We start from the raw sequence: 15,927 nt of genomic DNA, 5'->3' as shown, positions 1-15,927 counted from the left end.
AAATTGTCATGTCTATTATACTTTGTCTAGAACGTACATTTCCAATTATCCTAAAGCAAAAAATATTGTTAGAATTTGTCTGAACACTTCATATTGCTTGCAGCAAAAACAATATGGTTCATCTCCATATCTTGATTATGCAGTAGATCAAAGTTCATCAAGTGGGCGACATATGTTATTGGAAGAATTCGAGGACGATGCAATTGCTAGTCATGAGAGCCAACAGCTTATTATAGACAGTCAAAAAAACATTCAAAACGAAAAAAAGAAGTCAAGCACAATATGGACTGCTGCTAGATTGATTAGTTTACAAGACATTGAAAAATATTATGGCAAGAAGAATCGTGAAGAGGCTGCCGAAAGCCTTGAAGGTAAGCTCTGAGTTCTAATTTCGATAGGGTCCTGTTTTATACATATGATAATGTTTATTTTATTTTTCAGAATCCCATCCTCTAGGAAATAAGCTTTTCTATATTACTGATAGTATCTTCTTATTTAAAATTCTTGGTCCTGCAGTTAGTGTCTCTACATTTAAGCGACTATGCAGGAAGTATGGCATTCGCAGGTGGCCAACTGCCAAAAGAAAGAAAGACGGGTGTCTCATCTCTGCTCGCAGGTGCAATGCATCGATTGCTGAGTTGAGAACATCTCAACCACCACAAAATGGTGTGCCACGCGAGGACAGAGACACCATTTTTATTTCCATGCAAAAGAGAAAAAGGAGGGAAATAGAAGAAGATAATGTGGATGCCAATAATCATAGGGAATTACAGCCTTTTGAAATACAGAACTGTACTTCCAAAAGGCAGGCACTAGATTGTGCTACTAAAGATTCGTCTTGCCTCAAATCAATAAATTGGACTATTGAAGGCGTTAACAAGGATCAGAGTCCCAATTCAGAGTCGATCAACGTGAGCATACTCCGTCTTTCCTTTTTTAAGCCATCATTTCAAAACATTTACCTTTTCTTGGTTCTCTGTGTATTGGAGAAATTAGAATTCAAAACAAATACAGGTTTCTTGCAACTAAGAGGAAATTCCAGACAAGTGTCTTTTACTTCAAGAATAATTGATATATACTTCTGAGCTCTTCTTTCTATCAGGGTAACGTCATGGATGGTATGGATTTTACTCGTATTGGAGTTCAACCTTCTCTCGAGTCAACATCAATACAGCAGTTGAACTCACTATCCTGCAATGAAAACACTGCACAGAGCGCGAAGCTTCTTTTCAACAACTTAATTGCGTTGCCTCTGAAAGATCTCACTGACCCCGAGAACGAGGCTTCCATGAAAGAAACATTGTCAATCCTAGCTGACAATCACCTTTTGTTTTCAGAAGAACAAGCCAAGAGGATAGTTGAACTCAAGCTTGAATTTACTTCCCTTGTGCATAGCTGGAGAGAGTATTCTCGATCCCAGATGCACAGTCAAAAGTTCTTCACTGACTTGGAGAAAACTAGAATTATGGAGGCGACTTCAGCGAAAGATGAAGAGTGCCTCAAGATTAGATACGAAGAACTTCAAAGCAAGAAGGAGGAATTGATGGCACAATTGGAGGCAGTGCAAAAAGAGCAGGATGGGGTAGCTGAACAGAGGCGTGAAAATTTCAAGCAGTCGAAACATTTGGTTTCTTTGGCAGAGGAAAGAGCGAGTAGAACCAAAGAAAAACACCTGGTGATGACAATTACTAGTGCTAAGTTGAATAACTTAGTTGATCAATGGGCTGCAATACAATCTCTCTTTATGCAAATTGGCTAGTACATTAAATTTGGTTCTATATTGTACCGTTCGACATTGCCAAGTCCTTGTAGCTCAATCAAGTAAAAGCCTTTGGTCAAGATCCACAACATAATAATTTAAATCATTTCTACATCATGAAAATCTTTGTTTTACATGTTTTTTCCATCTTTACAGATGGGACATTTTGTATGTGGTTAAGAAATGCAATAGGTCATATATTGAAAATAATTGGCATCAGCTTCAGTAAGCTTGCTCTGGTTTCCTCTGTTACTTTATGCAACGTGTTTTTACCTGCTTCTGCCATCACCTTTGTAACGCATTGGCTTAGGCAGAAGAAATACTCAGAGATTAATTTGAGTAACCCAGGTAGAGACTTCAAAAATAATTTCTGAAAAGTCAAAAGCCGAAGGGTCATCCAGAAACTAACTGTTAATGCTGGACCAATCTTCGTAACTACATTAAAAAGGACGTTTCCTGTTTAATGCCATGCTACAAGCTAACGATGTTCATTTTCGGGATCGTTTGGAACAAGGATAAGAGACAATACTTTTAGGATAAAATATGAGATTGTTTTATCCGTCAAATAGTAGTATGTCACTAATAATTTGTGTATTATAATTCCTACGTTATAATCACAGTATGACTTGTTCACAAACGAAACAATCAGTGTATACAATAGGAATGTTTGTATTCCATAGTAGAATACTCATAATTGAAAATTAATTCGATCAACGCAAATTGCCAAATTTATGATAATAGAGAAAATGGATAAAATATGAGTTAATAAGAATTATCAATTAAATTCAACGAAAAATACCACGAACAAAAAAAATTACATACTTATTGGGAGCAACATAAAACCATAAAATCTATTTTTATGGGTCACAGCAACAGAATTGCTCAAGGGGTGGAATACATTGGCCAGAACTAAATCCTATTCTTTTGCAAAATTCATCACAATCTGCAAACTCCTCGCATTTTCCTTGGCACGCTGGCGCAGTTTCATCATCACCTCCTCTTGCCACAACCACTATGCCAAAAAAAGAAAAATAAAATAAAAATAGGATCTCAAATCAGGCAAAAAGAAACAAAAGTATAATAAATGTGGAAACAAGCAGTGGATGAGCCAGGATTTTCATTAAGAAAATTTAAAATATATAAAAAAAAAAATAAACAAATGAAGAAAATAATGGAATTCAACCTCTACTATAGATACATCTACTATATAGCAGGGAGATAAATGCCCTTCCGTTCCCCTACCTCTGCCCCTGAAAACAAGTAATTTGATTCGCAAAAATTCGAAATAAAATCCTTCTTCTAAGAATAATTTTCTTGAACTTTTTAAAATGCATTTCTCATTGACGTCACATTGCATGAGCCTGATCAGTCTAAAAAGGCACGGCCAAATCCAAGACCAGCATGATCGTCATAATTTTTTTTTTTTTAATTCCTGAAATAATGGTGATAAAATAAATGTGAAAAAGATCAAATTAAGTACATTTACTTACCAACAGAGAGAAGCAAGAGAATGAGTATAGTACTCCTTATGATTTTCTTAGCCATAAAAGAAAGGACTCTGATCTCCATTTTCTATGATTAAGGGACAGGCAGATAGCTAGAAGCAATTTATTCTGGTATCATAATATATATAGGTGATACAATAGTAATTTAAGTATAACCGTTGGATTAACCAGATCCTTAAAATATTACTACTTTTAACAAAGATTATCCTTCAAATATTCCTAAGCTGAGCACTTTTAACGGTTTATCAACTCACGTGATCCTCACACGACTAACCAGCAACAAAGGACTACTTTTAGTGATGAATGTTACACTTGTCCATCATCGTGCAAAAGTTTTTATACGATTTTATAATATTCTGGATAACTTCACCTGTATTATTTTAAAGTTTTATATTGAATGCGTGGATTCTTTTACATGGTATAAATATTGGGGTCGGGTATAAACACCGAAAACCAAAAAATCAGATCGAACTGAATTAATTCGGTTTTTCGGTGTTTCGGTTCAGTTTCATTTTTTTATTCTTTATTTTTTATAACAAATTCGGTGTTCGGTTCCAGGTCAACGGTTCTTCGCTATTTCGGTTTAACCGCAGATTTACTACTTTTTTTTTTTTTTTTTTTGAAGATTTATTACATGAATATAATTTTTTTTTTACAACACTCAGTCCACTCTCTCAAGCCCAAATTAATGTATCCGAGCCCATCCCTATACAGTATAGACCCACCCTAATTTCATTCACTTAACCTAAGCCCTAACTTCATTTCCTCACTTCCTGCAGTCAGTTTAATGATCAGCTTGACATCCATAATACAAAATATTACATCGTGAGTTCAAATTTTTCAATATTCATTCTTAAATGTGATGTATGTCCCGAATATAGCTAATATGGTGCATCTTCAGTTGTTTGGTTTATGTATATCAGAAGTTCAGAACCTTTGGCAACTGTTCTTCATGTTGGCCTTTGATGGCTCGTTCATGATCCATTTTCTTGTTGCTTCTTAGCCGCTTAATATTATTTTTCGTATGATATAAACTTCTATGTCCTTTTATGTGTTTTAAGTTAGGTAACAAAACAATGTGGCATTGGAAGTTAACATAGAAGTCAATATTTTGGTGATGATATTTACTTATCTATAGGACTTCGTCATATATATGAAGCATCTCATTTTGAAACAATCCATAAGCATCCAATAATTTGTACTCTGCAGTCTGCGCAGAGCCACCAAATTAAATTGACCTTGCTTGATGTAATAATTGTTAACTGATAAAAACGCCCACCCATAATTTTACAAGCAGAAATTAGCCCATTTTAGGCCCATGGTGAAAAAAACCGAATTAGAAAAACCGAAACCGAACTTCAAAAAACTAAATCAAAATGAACTTCAAAAAACTGAACTGAAACGAATTAATTCGGTGCGGTGTTCGGTGTCCACTTTCAAAAAATCGAAATCGAAAAACCGAACCGAAGAACTGAACGCCCACCCCATTGAAGACCAAATTCAAAAATTGCACGGATTTCCCTTCATATGGACTGGTTTTAATTTTTGCTCCTCAAATCGGTGGTCTTTAATTTCTGCCCTCATTTAATAAAAATTTGTGGGCCAAAGAGTATCCTTATTCGCTAGTTTACGAAACCAGATATTCGGGTTTGAACCACATTAGAGGTCACAAAAAAAAAAAAAAAAAAAAAAAGCGCAAGGCAAGATTTTATAACAAACTATGCCAATCAGGGCAAAAGTTATGTCTTAAGGCATAGTTTCTATGTAGTTCCTTTTCTAGCATAGTTTTGTAGTATAACTTAATATCTACAAAACTATGCCAGACACGGCATAGTTCTGTAGGAAAACATAATTTCTACAGAACTATGCCGAATAAGACATATTTTACATAGAAACTACTCTTAAGGCTTAACTTTTGCCTAAATAGGCATAATTTGCTATGAAATCTTACTTTGTGAATTTATTTTAACTTTGTTGAGGTTCAAATCCAAAATCTCAAGAGTATTTTGGTCCTTATTTTATTACTTAAAATGGCGAACGAAAAAAAATTAAATCAATTTGAAGGACAAAAATTAAGACCACCCCAAAATAGGGACAATAGTGCGAATTACCCAAAGGATTTCATTATAAACCCATTTATATGTTTTAGCCCGTCAAGATCCTAACATTACTTCTTTTTTTTGCGCGGATTGTCCTTCTTTTGGGGTGGTCTTTAATTTTTTGCCTTCAAATTGGTGGTCTTTAATTCTTGTCCTTCGTCTAATACCCTGAGGTTGTGGATTCGAATCCCAATTCAGTAGGAAAAAAGTGAAATTTCGCAAGGCAAGGATTTGGATTCGCAAGACAAAATTTTGTTTTCAAAACTCTACCTTAAGGTAGAGTTTGAAATTTTGCATGCAAAATTCTACCTTGTGAATCCAAACTCTGCCTTGCAATTTTTTTTTAAAATTTTTGACTGAGCGGGATTTCGAACCCAAAACTAAAATTTTTTAGTGAATGACAAAAATTAAAGACCACCAATTTAAAGGACAAAAATTAAACCCCACCTCAGCGAAGGACAATCCTGCAAATTGCCCCATTGCTTTAGATCAACTCATTAATTTGTAGTGCCCAATCTGTCTTCACACTAATTGAGGCCCACACCAAGTATATTTGACCCTTTTCCGACTTTACAGGGGTATATTTGGCCCTATTTCACATAGGTGTTGTTGCTATTTTAAAAGTTATGTAAATATAACTTTTCGAACTGACAGAACATTAGATTATCGTTTACCGTCTACAAAATATTAGATTGTGATCTAATATTCTATAGACGCGGTTTAAAAGGTTTAAATTGTAAGAGAAAAAAGGGTAATTAATAATCAGCTATTCTAAAAAATACAACTGTGGGAAATTTCAAATTTTTAAAAAATTGCCTACCCGGTATGCTCTATTGCGCTTTAAGATCCCAATTAATTCTAATTTGTATAAGCATATATTAGATCATTACCGGAAAAAAAAAAATGAAAGAAGAAGCTCCCCGGCCAGATTATAGTTAGAAGTTCATTAATTGATTGGTCTAAGAAAAGTAGTCGTTCAAAGTAAAGGTGTCAACCGGTTCGGGCTAACCGGTTTTAACCGGTAACCGGACCGGTTAAACCGGAACCGGAACCGGTAGAACCGGTTAACCGGTTCCGGTTAACCGTGTAATTGTTTACCGGTCCGGTTCCAATATTTTAGGAACCGGAACCGGTTAAACCGGTAAAACCGGAACCGGACCGGTTAAACCGGTGAAAATTAAAAAAAAAAAAAAAAAAAAAGGGAAAGAGCCGTTGGGCCATCTGGTCCGTTAATGGACCGTTGCCAACGGTCCATTTGCAAAAATGGCCGTTGCCAAACGGCCATTTTGTTAATTTTTGGCCCCCAAATTTATTTATTTTAACACTTTAACCCATCCCCCACCCCTATATAAACCCTTCTTCATTTTTATTTTAATTCACACCAATTCACTCTTCTTCATCTTTCTCTCAAATCTCAATCTCTCAATTATAATTATTTTGCAATAACTAGCCACAAAGTCTTATTATAGTTTCAACTTCCAATTATTAATTTTGCAATTATAATATTGTTGGTGGAGTTGGTGATTTTGCAACAATCGAAGTAGTTTTGGTGGATTTGCAATTCTAGCCGCCTTGACTTTGCTGGAAATTAATCCGGCAATTTGGTACCTTCGTTCCAACTCTATCTTTATTTTTCGCAATTTAATTTACGCAATTTAATTTACGCAATTTAATTTACGCAATTTAATTTGTTGTAATTTATTTTCTTGTGATTTATTTGATTGTGATTTAAATTAATTCTATTTAATAATGTCAAAGAGATTAAGACGTGGTGCGGTAGTAGTAGTCGTATTGTTAGGGGTGCGCTTAATGAGGAAACATTTGTGGAAGAAACACCTAATTTAGGTATTGATGTTGGTGGAAATAATCCACTTTTAGGTCATGAGGCAATGCAACAACATTTTACCGACACTTTTAATGAAGACTTAAATGATGATGATGAAACACAACCCCCGAAAATTCCATAGGAGATACATGTCCTGCACAATCACATACACAAGACAAACCGCCTAGAACTCGTAAGCCAACAGCTAAAATTTGGAAATTTATGACTAAGAATAGGGAAAACCAATCAGCTACATGTAACATATGTGGACAAGTATTTAGTTTTAAGCAAGGGGCTGGTAAGGATGGTGGAACGGGTACACTAAATGCTCATATGAGAACCAAACATATGGATGCTTGGGGAGAGCAAACGGGTTCAAATGTGGGGGATTCAAATGACGATAGACCCACGAACCGGTAGAAATTTTAAGTATGACAAGAAAAAAGAACGCGTAGAAATAGCTAAAATGGTAGCTTATGATTGTTTACCATTTTCCTTTCCTCGGGTTTGGGGTTTGTTACTTACATTCAACGTTGTTATAATCCGTTATTTGAGGGTATTCCTAGAAGTACTTGTAGAGCCGATGTTATAGATTTGTTTAAAAAATATAGATTTTATTTGCGCCACGTATTTAATTCTTTAAATTGTAATGTTTGTCCTACGCCGATTTGGGTCTTAGTATTAACCATTTAGATTTTTTTGCTATTACATGTCATTGGGTTGATGACAACTGGGTTATGCAAAAAAGAATTATAGCTTTTTTATATGACGAAGGAAAAGGTCGTCATGATGGAAAAATTTTAGCCGATTCAATGTCTACTATTATGAGATTTTTTAACATTTATAGAAAAACACTTTGTATTGCTTTAGATAATGCTTCTAATAATACAAAGGCAGTTGGTCTTTTAAAAAGAGAAATAAACCCTCCTCTAAAAAATATTTTTCATGTAAGATGTAGTTGTCACATTTTAAATTTAATTGTTAAAGATGGTCTTGTGCATTTTGATGATTCGTTTCAAAAAGTTAGAAATGTTTTGTTGCGTTTCTTTTTTGTAATGCTAATAGGGGAAGAATTAGAGATTTTAAGAATGCTTGTGTGGAAAATAACCTTAGACCTAGGAAAATTCAAGTAGAAATTGAGACTAGGTGGAACTACACTTACATTATGCTACAACAAGCATATGAGTATAGGATTCCCATACAACAAATATAATACTGATAGTGATGATTGGTTAAATTTTTCGCATTGGGACGATGTTAAAGAATGTGTTGAGCTCTTAGAAAATTTTTATAATGCAACTCTTGCTTTTTCTAGACAATTCTATCCCACGGTAACCGGAATTTTAGCCTACTTAGCGGAAATAGCTAGAGTTTTACAAGAGTATAAACATAAACCCGGTTATCAAGCGGCTATTTTTGAAATGATAATCAAATTTAAGAAGTATTTTTTTCCCATCCCAACTTTATTTATATTGGGTTCCCTTTTAAATCCTTGTTTAAAACTGTCTTATACTAAAAATTTGGTTAGTCAAATTTATACATTTTTAGAAATTGAAGAGCGAGTTCAACCATCTTTATTTGAAGCCGAACTCGCTATTGATGAAGAGTTTAGAAAAGTTTATACTCATTATTCTAGTTTGGAAGAACGTGCAACACCCGTTGCTCCACGCCCTACTACTTCTCAAAGTAGCAAAAAGGGCTTGTCGGGTTTAAAAGTTTTACATTCACACCAACTTCTTCTTCTACCGCAAACTTTGATGAATATAACTTTTATTTGATGCACCCAAATATAGATATCAACCAACCGGATGAGCCGGACGTCTTAGCATGGTGGAAGAAGTACAAGGCAAGCTATCCGGTACTTTCAAGAATGGCTCGAGATATCCTTACGGTTCAAGTATCAACCGTGGCTTCGGAGAGCGCATTTAGCCAAGGAAGACAGCAAATTGGAGACCATAGACATTCATTATCCGGCTTTAGCTTGCAAGTACTAGTGTGCATTCGAAATTGGATTAGATCGGAGCGACGCAACCAAAACTCAAAAGCAGAGGAAGGCGAAGAGGAAGAAATTGAAGATTTGATAGCTAGTGGACCGGACCAAATGGAAGACTTTGAAGATATTTCCATGACCGAATATGATGTGGGGGAAATTAACGAAATGGTTCAAAATTGGTGATTTTATTATTCTACTATTTTTGTACAACTCATGTATTATTTGCAAGTTAAAAAAAAATACAACTTGCAAATAAATGTTATCCAACAATGAATAAAAATATGGCTCATTGAGCTTACTTCTATTTACTTGTGTTCATATTTTTACTTTTATTAAATTACGAATGTACCTAAAATATACTAAGGATATACTTATAAGTATATTAAGTTATATAGTATACTTAAACATATATAAGTATATATAGTATATACTATATATACTTATATATAGTATAAGTATATATAGTATATAAGTAAGTATATATAGTATATATATTAAGTTATACATATATGTAGTATATATATTAAGTATATATAGTATATATGTATATATAGTATATATATTAAGTTATACCTATATATAAGTATATATAGTATATAGTATATATATATACATATATATAGTATATATATTAAGTTATACACATATTTAGTATATATATTAAGTATATATAGTATATATAGTATATATGTATATATATTAAGTTATATAGTATACTTAAACATATATAAGTATATTTAGTATATACTATATATACTTATATATAGTATAAGTATATATAGTATATATAGTATATAAGTAAGTATATATAGTATATATATTAAGTTATACATATATGTAGTATATATATTAAGTATATATAGTATATATGTATATATAGTATATATATTAAGTTATACCTATATATAAGTATATATAGATATAGTATATATATATACATATATATAGTATATATATTAAGTTATACACATATTTAGTATATATATTAAGTATATATAGTATATATGTATATATATTAAGTTATACATATATTTAGTATTTTAGTATATATATTACGTTATACATATATATAGTATATATATTAAGTTATACATATATATAAGTATATCCGTATATGTAAGTTATACATATATATGTATACGAAAAACACTATTTCGTATTGTCGACTTCATTGTATCGTTAGTCAGTAAATATTTAAACTTTAATTATAAAGTTGTATAACATATGTAAATATACCTACAATATACAAATAAATACTATAATATATATATATAATACAAAAAACAAAAAAAAAATATATTTTAAACACTCCAAACCGGACCGGTTCCGGTTTGGAGTTTAAAACCGGTAAACCGGAACCGGTTAAACCGGAACCGGTTAAGCGGTTCCGGTTTTTTAACCGGAACCGGCCGGTTCCTTAACCGGTTCCATAACCGGTTCCGGTTGGAACCGGTTGACACCTTTAGTTCAAAGTTTATGCAGCATATTAATGTATTTTACTGCAATCTATTGCTGCCTGTAGCAGGTCGCCTATATTCCAAGTCAGAGAAAAGGTTTGCTTTCTGTTTCATTTGATTGCCTTTAATGGGTCTGACAAATTTCCTAGCTTCTCCTGAGATTCCCTAGGCCCAATAGATTCATTTCCAATTTTCCTTCTGAATTTTTCTTTTCTTTTTACAAAATCTCAAGAATAATCTAGTGTTTGATGTGACTTTCTTTTTCACAAAGTAGGAGGTATTTACAATAATTACACTACAGTAATTGGTAAACAATACAATATTTAAGTATAATTTGGCCAAAGAACCTCATTTGCTAGTGCTTGATCTGATTTTTTTTTTTTTTTGTTATAATCTGAATAATTCCTTTTCTCTTGAATCTTATTTCAATACTGGAAAAATTATTTTTACAGGGCAATATAGCATTGCATGTTACGTGAAGTGCCAAATCTTGTTTGTAAAAGAAAATCCCTTTTCAGTATTAAAAATCATGAATTAGCTATAAAATTCGTCACTAAATCATATTTTGTAACACCCCGAAATTTTAAACTAATACTTGCATTTTCAATTGACCATATATTTATAGTAAGGATATATTTACTTCACACTCCTTACGTGAATTTGAGGATATATGAAAATTTCGTACTTTAGATTGTGTTAATATTTACAAAGGGGTTTCATGGTGTTGTTATGCTCAACAATTATTATCATTTTAATAAATTTGTTATGAAATACTATATATATATATATATATATATATATATATATATATATATATGGGTAGCAAACTTTTATATTAATTCAAAGATACTTAGTAAATTGGGCAGCCGCCTTTCCATCCTTATCCAAAGTATTATAAATTACTTCTGTGACATGAAGCACCTCTTATTTTTCATTTCTTCATGCCAAAGAAGCACCAATTTTCTCTCCTTCCTATCATCATAGATAATTCATCAAAACCATCGTATTCTTCCACCAAGTCAACCAAAAAGCCTTGTTCTTGTTGAACCACAAGCTACTCCTCCTTTTTGTGGTAAGTTACTATAATCCCGTTTTTGAACTGATTAGCTATTAGTATTTTGAGCTTATCTCCTTGTATAAAATTTAGTTTTAAGTGATCCAAGATGATCTAGAAAGCTATTTCATAGATCTACAACTTTTGTTCAGGCTCCAAAACCTAGTTTTGCTTGTATTTACTCGAAAAGGGGTGATGAAGTACAGGGAAGGTGCTGCCCAGATTCTGTTTTACAAACCCTCCATGTACTACTATTAGTATTTTGAGCATATATTTTTGTACGAAATTGATATTGGAGTGATTTAAATTTCTCTAGAACCCCAAGACATATATATCTACAATTTTCATTAAGACCACAAAGTCTATTTTTGCTATTTACTCCTTTGAAACTAAGTCACAATACAAGACAGTAGTACTGTCCAGAATTTCTGTTTTGCTAGTTTAGGGTGATTTTCACTGATATCATGTTTAGTTTCGACGTGCTGAAACCATTGAACTTAATTATATATTTGATTGTGTATTTAAGGTATATATGTACTCTTGTACAAGCTAAGGGAAATTGGCTAAGGAAGTCGACATATTTATTTGGTCGTCGTCTTGGGAATTTATAACTTCTTGATGTTTGTTTGAGCATTAGAAGCGCTAAAACTCCACGGTTTGCACCTAAACTTGAACTTTTCTTTCAATTTATATTGTTTGAGGTATTGCGAGAAGCTTGAATTTTGGTGAAATAGTATCTATATTAAATTGTTGTCATATTGATTTTGTTGCTACTTTAATAGTTTACTTGCTTTGTTGGTTGAGAAAGAATATCTTGAGACACTTCAATATGATAACGTTATCATCGAGGGTATAATTTTGTAATTGAGTTATGAGTATGTTAAAATCGCATTGGAGTTATGTGAAGTATGAGTGGAAAGCCACTTTTAACATGGTTCACGATTCTCTTGATTATTGGGCGACGACCTTTTTGATTTGGGCTTCGGTCATTCTTGTTCTTTGATTATGCTTGATATGATGGCATGACATATGTGTTGGGCGAAATTAACTAACTGAATGACTTTCTCGAATTAGCTTGGGAAGCTTTCTTGACACTAGAGATATGAATATTGTTATTTGGAACTACTTCTTGGGTTGATATTTGATTCTCTTGAATATCGTACATGGCTTACTTTCATAAGTCTATTCCTTGAATTTAGTTCTTGTACTCATTTTCGATACGTAGCTTACTATTAAATTAACTAATTGAATGACGTTTCATGAATTAGCTTCGAAAGCTTTCTTGACACTTGACATTTGAATATTAATATCTTGAACTATCTTATGGTTTGGTGGTTCTCTTGAAATGTTGTACACTGATTAAGTACTTGATGATAAACTGGATAAGCTTATGTCTTGAACTTACTTCTTGCACTCATATTTGATACATAGCTCACTATTTAGTTAACTAATCGGTGAACCTTTTTGAATTAGCTTTGAAAAGCTTCTTGATATTTGAGATTTTGAATATTGATATCTTGAACTATTTTATTATTTGAGATTTTATTTTCTTGAAAGGATTGTATCTTCACTAAGCTCTTGATGGTGATTTTGACAAGCTTATTCCTAGAATTTATTTTTGTACTCCTTACATAGCATACTTTTTGATATGAAATGTTAGTTAAGTTTATGTGCCACTAAACTTTATGCTTAAGATAGCTTGTCACTATGCAGGTGATGTACCGGGTAGACTTGAGGATGGCCATTTGAAGTAGACTCTTCGGAATCTTAGATGAAGATCACATTTGCATAAGCATGTTTATTTTGTGCACTTTTGGGACTTGTACATGATCCAGGGGTTACACTTAGATATGCATTTTTGAACGAAATTTGAGTCATAATGTTAATATTTTGTAACTTGATTTTGATGAATGATTTGACTATTTTCGGTGTGTCCAAGCCCAAGTCTTGTAATATTTTAATTTAGTACTTATGTCGAACTTGAGAAACTTACCTAGTTTGTGGTTTGAGATTGGGAGCTGAATTCATGCTTGGTATGAGCCTTGGATGTTGTAGCATGAAAAATATTTCTCTACTACGTGTTTGATGAATTCTAAAGTGTTGATTTAACTCAAAATAGGTGTTGTCCATTTTTATGATTGGATATTTCTATGTTTTTTTTATTTTTTTTATTTTTAATCCTACTATGTTGAGATGTAGTATTTTGAAACTTGTTCACATGGGCATATTTCCGCTACTAAATTATTGTGAATATCTTGTTAAATAAATTTCTTCTGAACATTATAAGTATGAAATTTGCTTTTGTTTCGTAAGTGGCGTCCTCCCAAAGGGGTTGCTACATGTTTTCTGATAATGCATTATTAAAATAGAATCAGTGACAAATTTTTATAATTTAGTGATAGGAGTATTCGTCTCTAATTTTTATTTTTTTATAATGTGCTGAGACCTAAAAGGAAGTCATGCATATTTTTGCTCAATCCTACGTGCAAAAATTAGAATGTAGATTTAAGCATTCGAATGCATGTAATGCAAATTAATTAAATTAAGCTAATTAAAGATTAAAAAAAAAACAGGAAAATTAATTGATAGATAAAAAAATAGGAAAAGGAAAAAAAAATTATGAAGAGTAAAGGTCCACTATATCTTGAAATTGAAACGGTGCCATTGTTAGTGATGGGATTGAGTTGTGAAGATTTTTACATGGTTTGATATCACGAGTCAATTAATGTTTTTTCCCTCCCACATTTAGAATAAGGCCACTTTATTATTCTTAAGAGTAGGACGTTTATATTTGGGTATATATTAAATAATATAATATTATATTGAGATTTAGATATTAAAGTATTGATACTATTTTTCTCAACACCTAAATATATAAAATTTATTTTCATGGATAATTAATAAAAATATAAAATCCAAATAAAAGACTAATTGATCTTAATTCTATATCAAGAATTTTTTTTTTTTTTTTCAAAAATAAATGATGGATGTTTAGATGGTAATGGCAAACAGTGAGGTTGTGAATAGAAGTAGAGCCAGCCCTCTAGCTGTAGGTAAAACATAGTTCATATTCAGCTCTTGTTGCAGCTGCTACCACAGTTTTCTTGATCTACCCAATCGGTCAAGGAAGTTTTTATGATGGTATGCCTTTAGAAATATCTGATACTTTCAATTTCATGATTGTAGCTCTATCTCAAATCCTAAATATAAATGTGTGCGCCGCGCACATGCGTGTGTGTCAAAAAATTCATTTGATATTATAAATAATATATCGAGAATTCAGTAAACAAATATCGTGTTTTAGAATTCATAAACTAAAATTTTTGGCTTTGTTATTGGTGCTGCCTGAACTGAAGGTGATGATTTTAGATTAACTAAAAAAACTTAGTAGTAGCGATATGCTAAAATTATTAGCTCAGTCGAAGGTTCTCGATTAACCTCTAAGATTTGTTGACATCATTATTCCGCGCATGTATAACGTTATTCTAAGTCAATCAAGATTATTGGTTTAGTTAAGCAAATGACATTATAGTTTGCATTTGGAAGCATAAATTAATTAATTAATCTTTATTTCAAACATCGTATGAACGCAAGAATCATATCCAGCTAGCCATGGCTATTAGCTAGATATATATAATTTCATGAGGTCTCCATCACTGACAAAGCTGATTAATTGTAAAGAATTTTCTCATTATCCTCCAAACAATAAGCTATTATCATAGATCAATTAGAATTATAAGTGATACAAAGTTTATAAGTTTTAGGGAAGGGGAAAAAATACATATGACATGATATGTGTGACACCTAAAAACCCCTCTTTAATTAAACACATTCCAGGGGCCAAAAAAAAAAAAAAAAAAACTACAAAGTACTACTCCATAGCTTGTATGTCATGTGTCAGTCTTCTAAGTGACCTACTCACGAAGCAACAAGTGTTACGCGAAGAGCACATAAGAATTGCATGCATGGCCCCTGAATGGCTTGAATAACGTGAAAGACATAAAATCATATACCCTTTGGAATTTGTTTTTAATTTATTGAGTTGACATTAACACTTCAATTTTTCATCCACCTAACTCTGTGCAATAAACAGAAAGAAGGCCACTCTCGAGATTGTTTGGGCTTTGTTTAATGCCTTGCATTTACTATTTTTTGCCCCTTTCTTCAATTCTCACAACTGTCCTCTCCCATTTTTCCTCCTTTAAAAACCCTCTTCACCATTTATTTTTCCTTAC

General features: G+C 32.4%; 1 protein-coding gene across 1 annotated transcript; it reads left to right on the top strand.

The window, feature by feature from the left end:
• Window positions 1-1,992, top strand: LOC132068334 (uncharacterized). The gene is made up of 3 exons (XM_059461909.1): window positions 1-371; window positions 517-911; window positions 1,103-1,992. Exons 1-3 carry the CDS (start codon window positions 173-175, stop codon window positions 1,757-1,759), a joined length of 1,251 nt encoding a protein of 416 aa, XP_059317892.1. The 5' UTR covers window positions 1-172; the 3' UTR covers window positions 1,760-1,992.
• The last annotated feature ends 13,935 nt before the right edge of the window (window positions 1,993-15,927 follow it).

The sequence above is a fragment of the Lycium ferocissimum genome, chromosome 1 (genome assembly GCF_029784015.1).
Source record: "Lycium ferocissimum isolate CSIRO_LF1 chromosome 1, AGI_CSIRO_Lferr_CH_V1, whole genome shotgun sequence".
Classification (NCBI taxonomy): Eukaryota; Viridiplantae; Streptophyta; class Magnoliopsida; order Solanales; family Solanaceae; genus Lycium; species Lycium ferocissimum.
This window is presented reverse-complemented; position numbering and strand designations above follow the sequence as displayed.

What these genes read in the sequence shown, in the direction of transcription:
- LOC132068334 (XM_059461909.1), top strand. Translation starts at nt 173, where the DNA reads ATGTTATTGGAAGAATTCGAGGACGATGCAATTGCTAGTCATGAGAGC. An exon ending in GGCTGCCGAAAGCCTTGAAG is followed by an intron (nt 372 to 516) that starts GTAAGCTCTGAG and finishes TTGGTCCTGCAG; the next exon opens with TTAGTGTCTCTACATTTAAG. An exon ending in CCAATTCAGAGTCGATCAAC is followed by an intron (nt 912 to 1,102) that starts GTGAGCATACTC and finishes TCTTTCTATCAG; the next exon opens with GGTAACGTCATGGATGGTAT.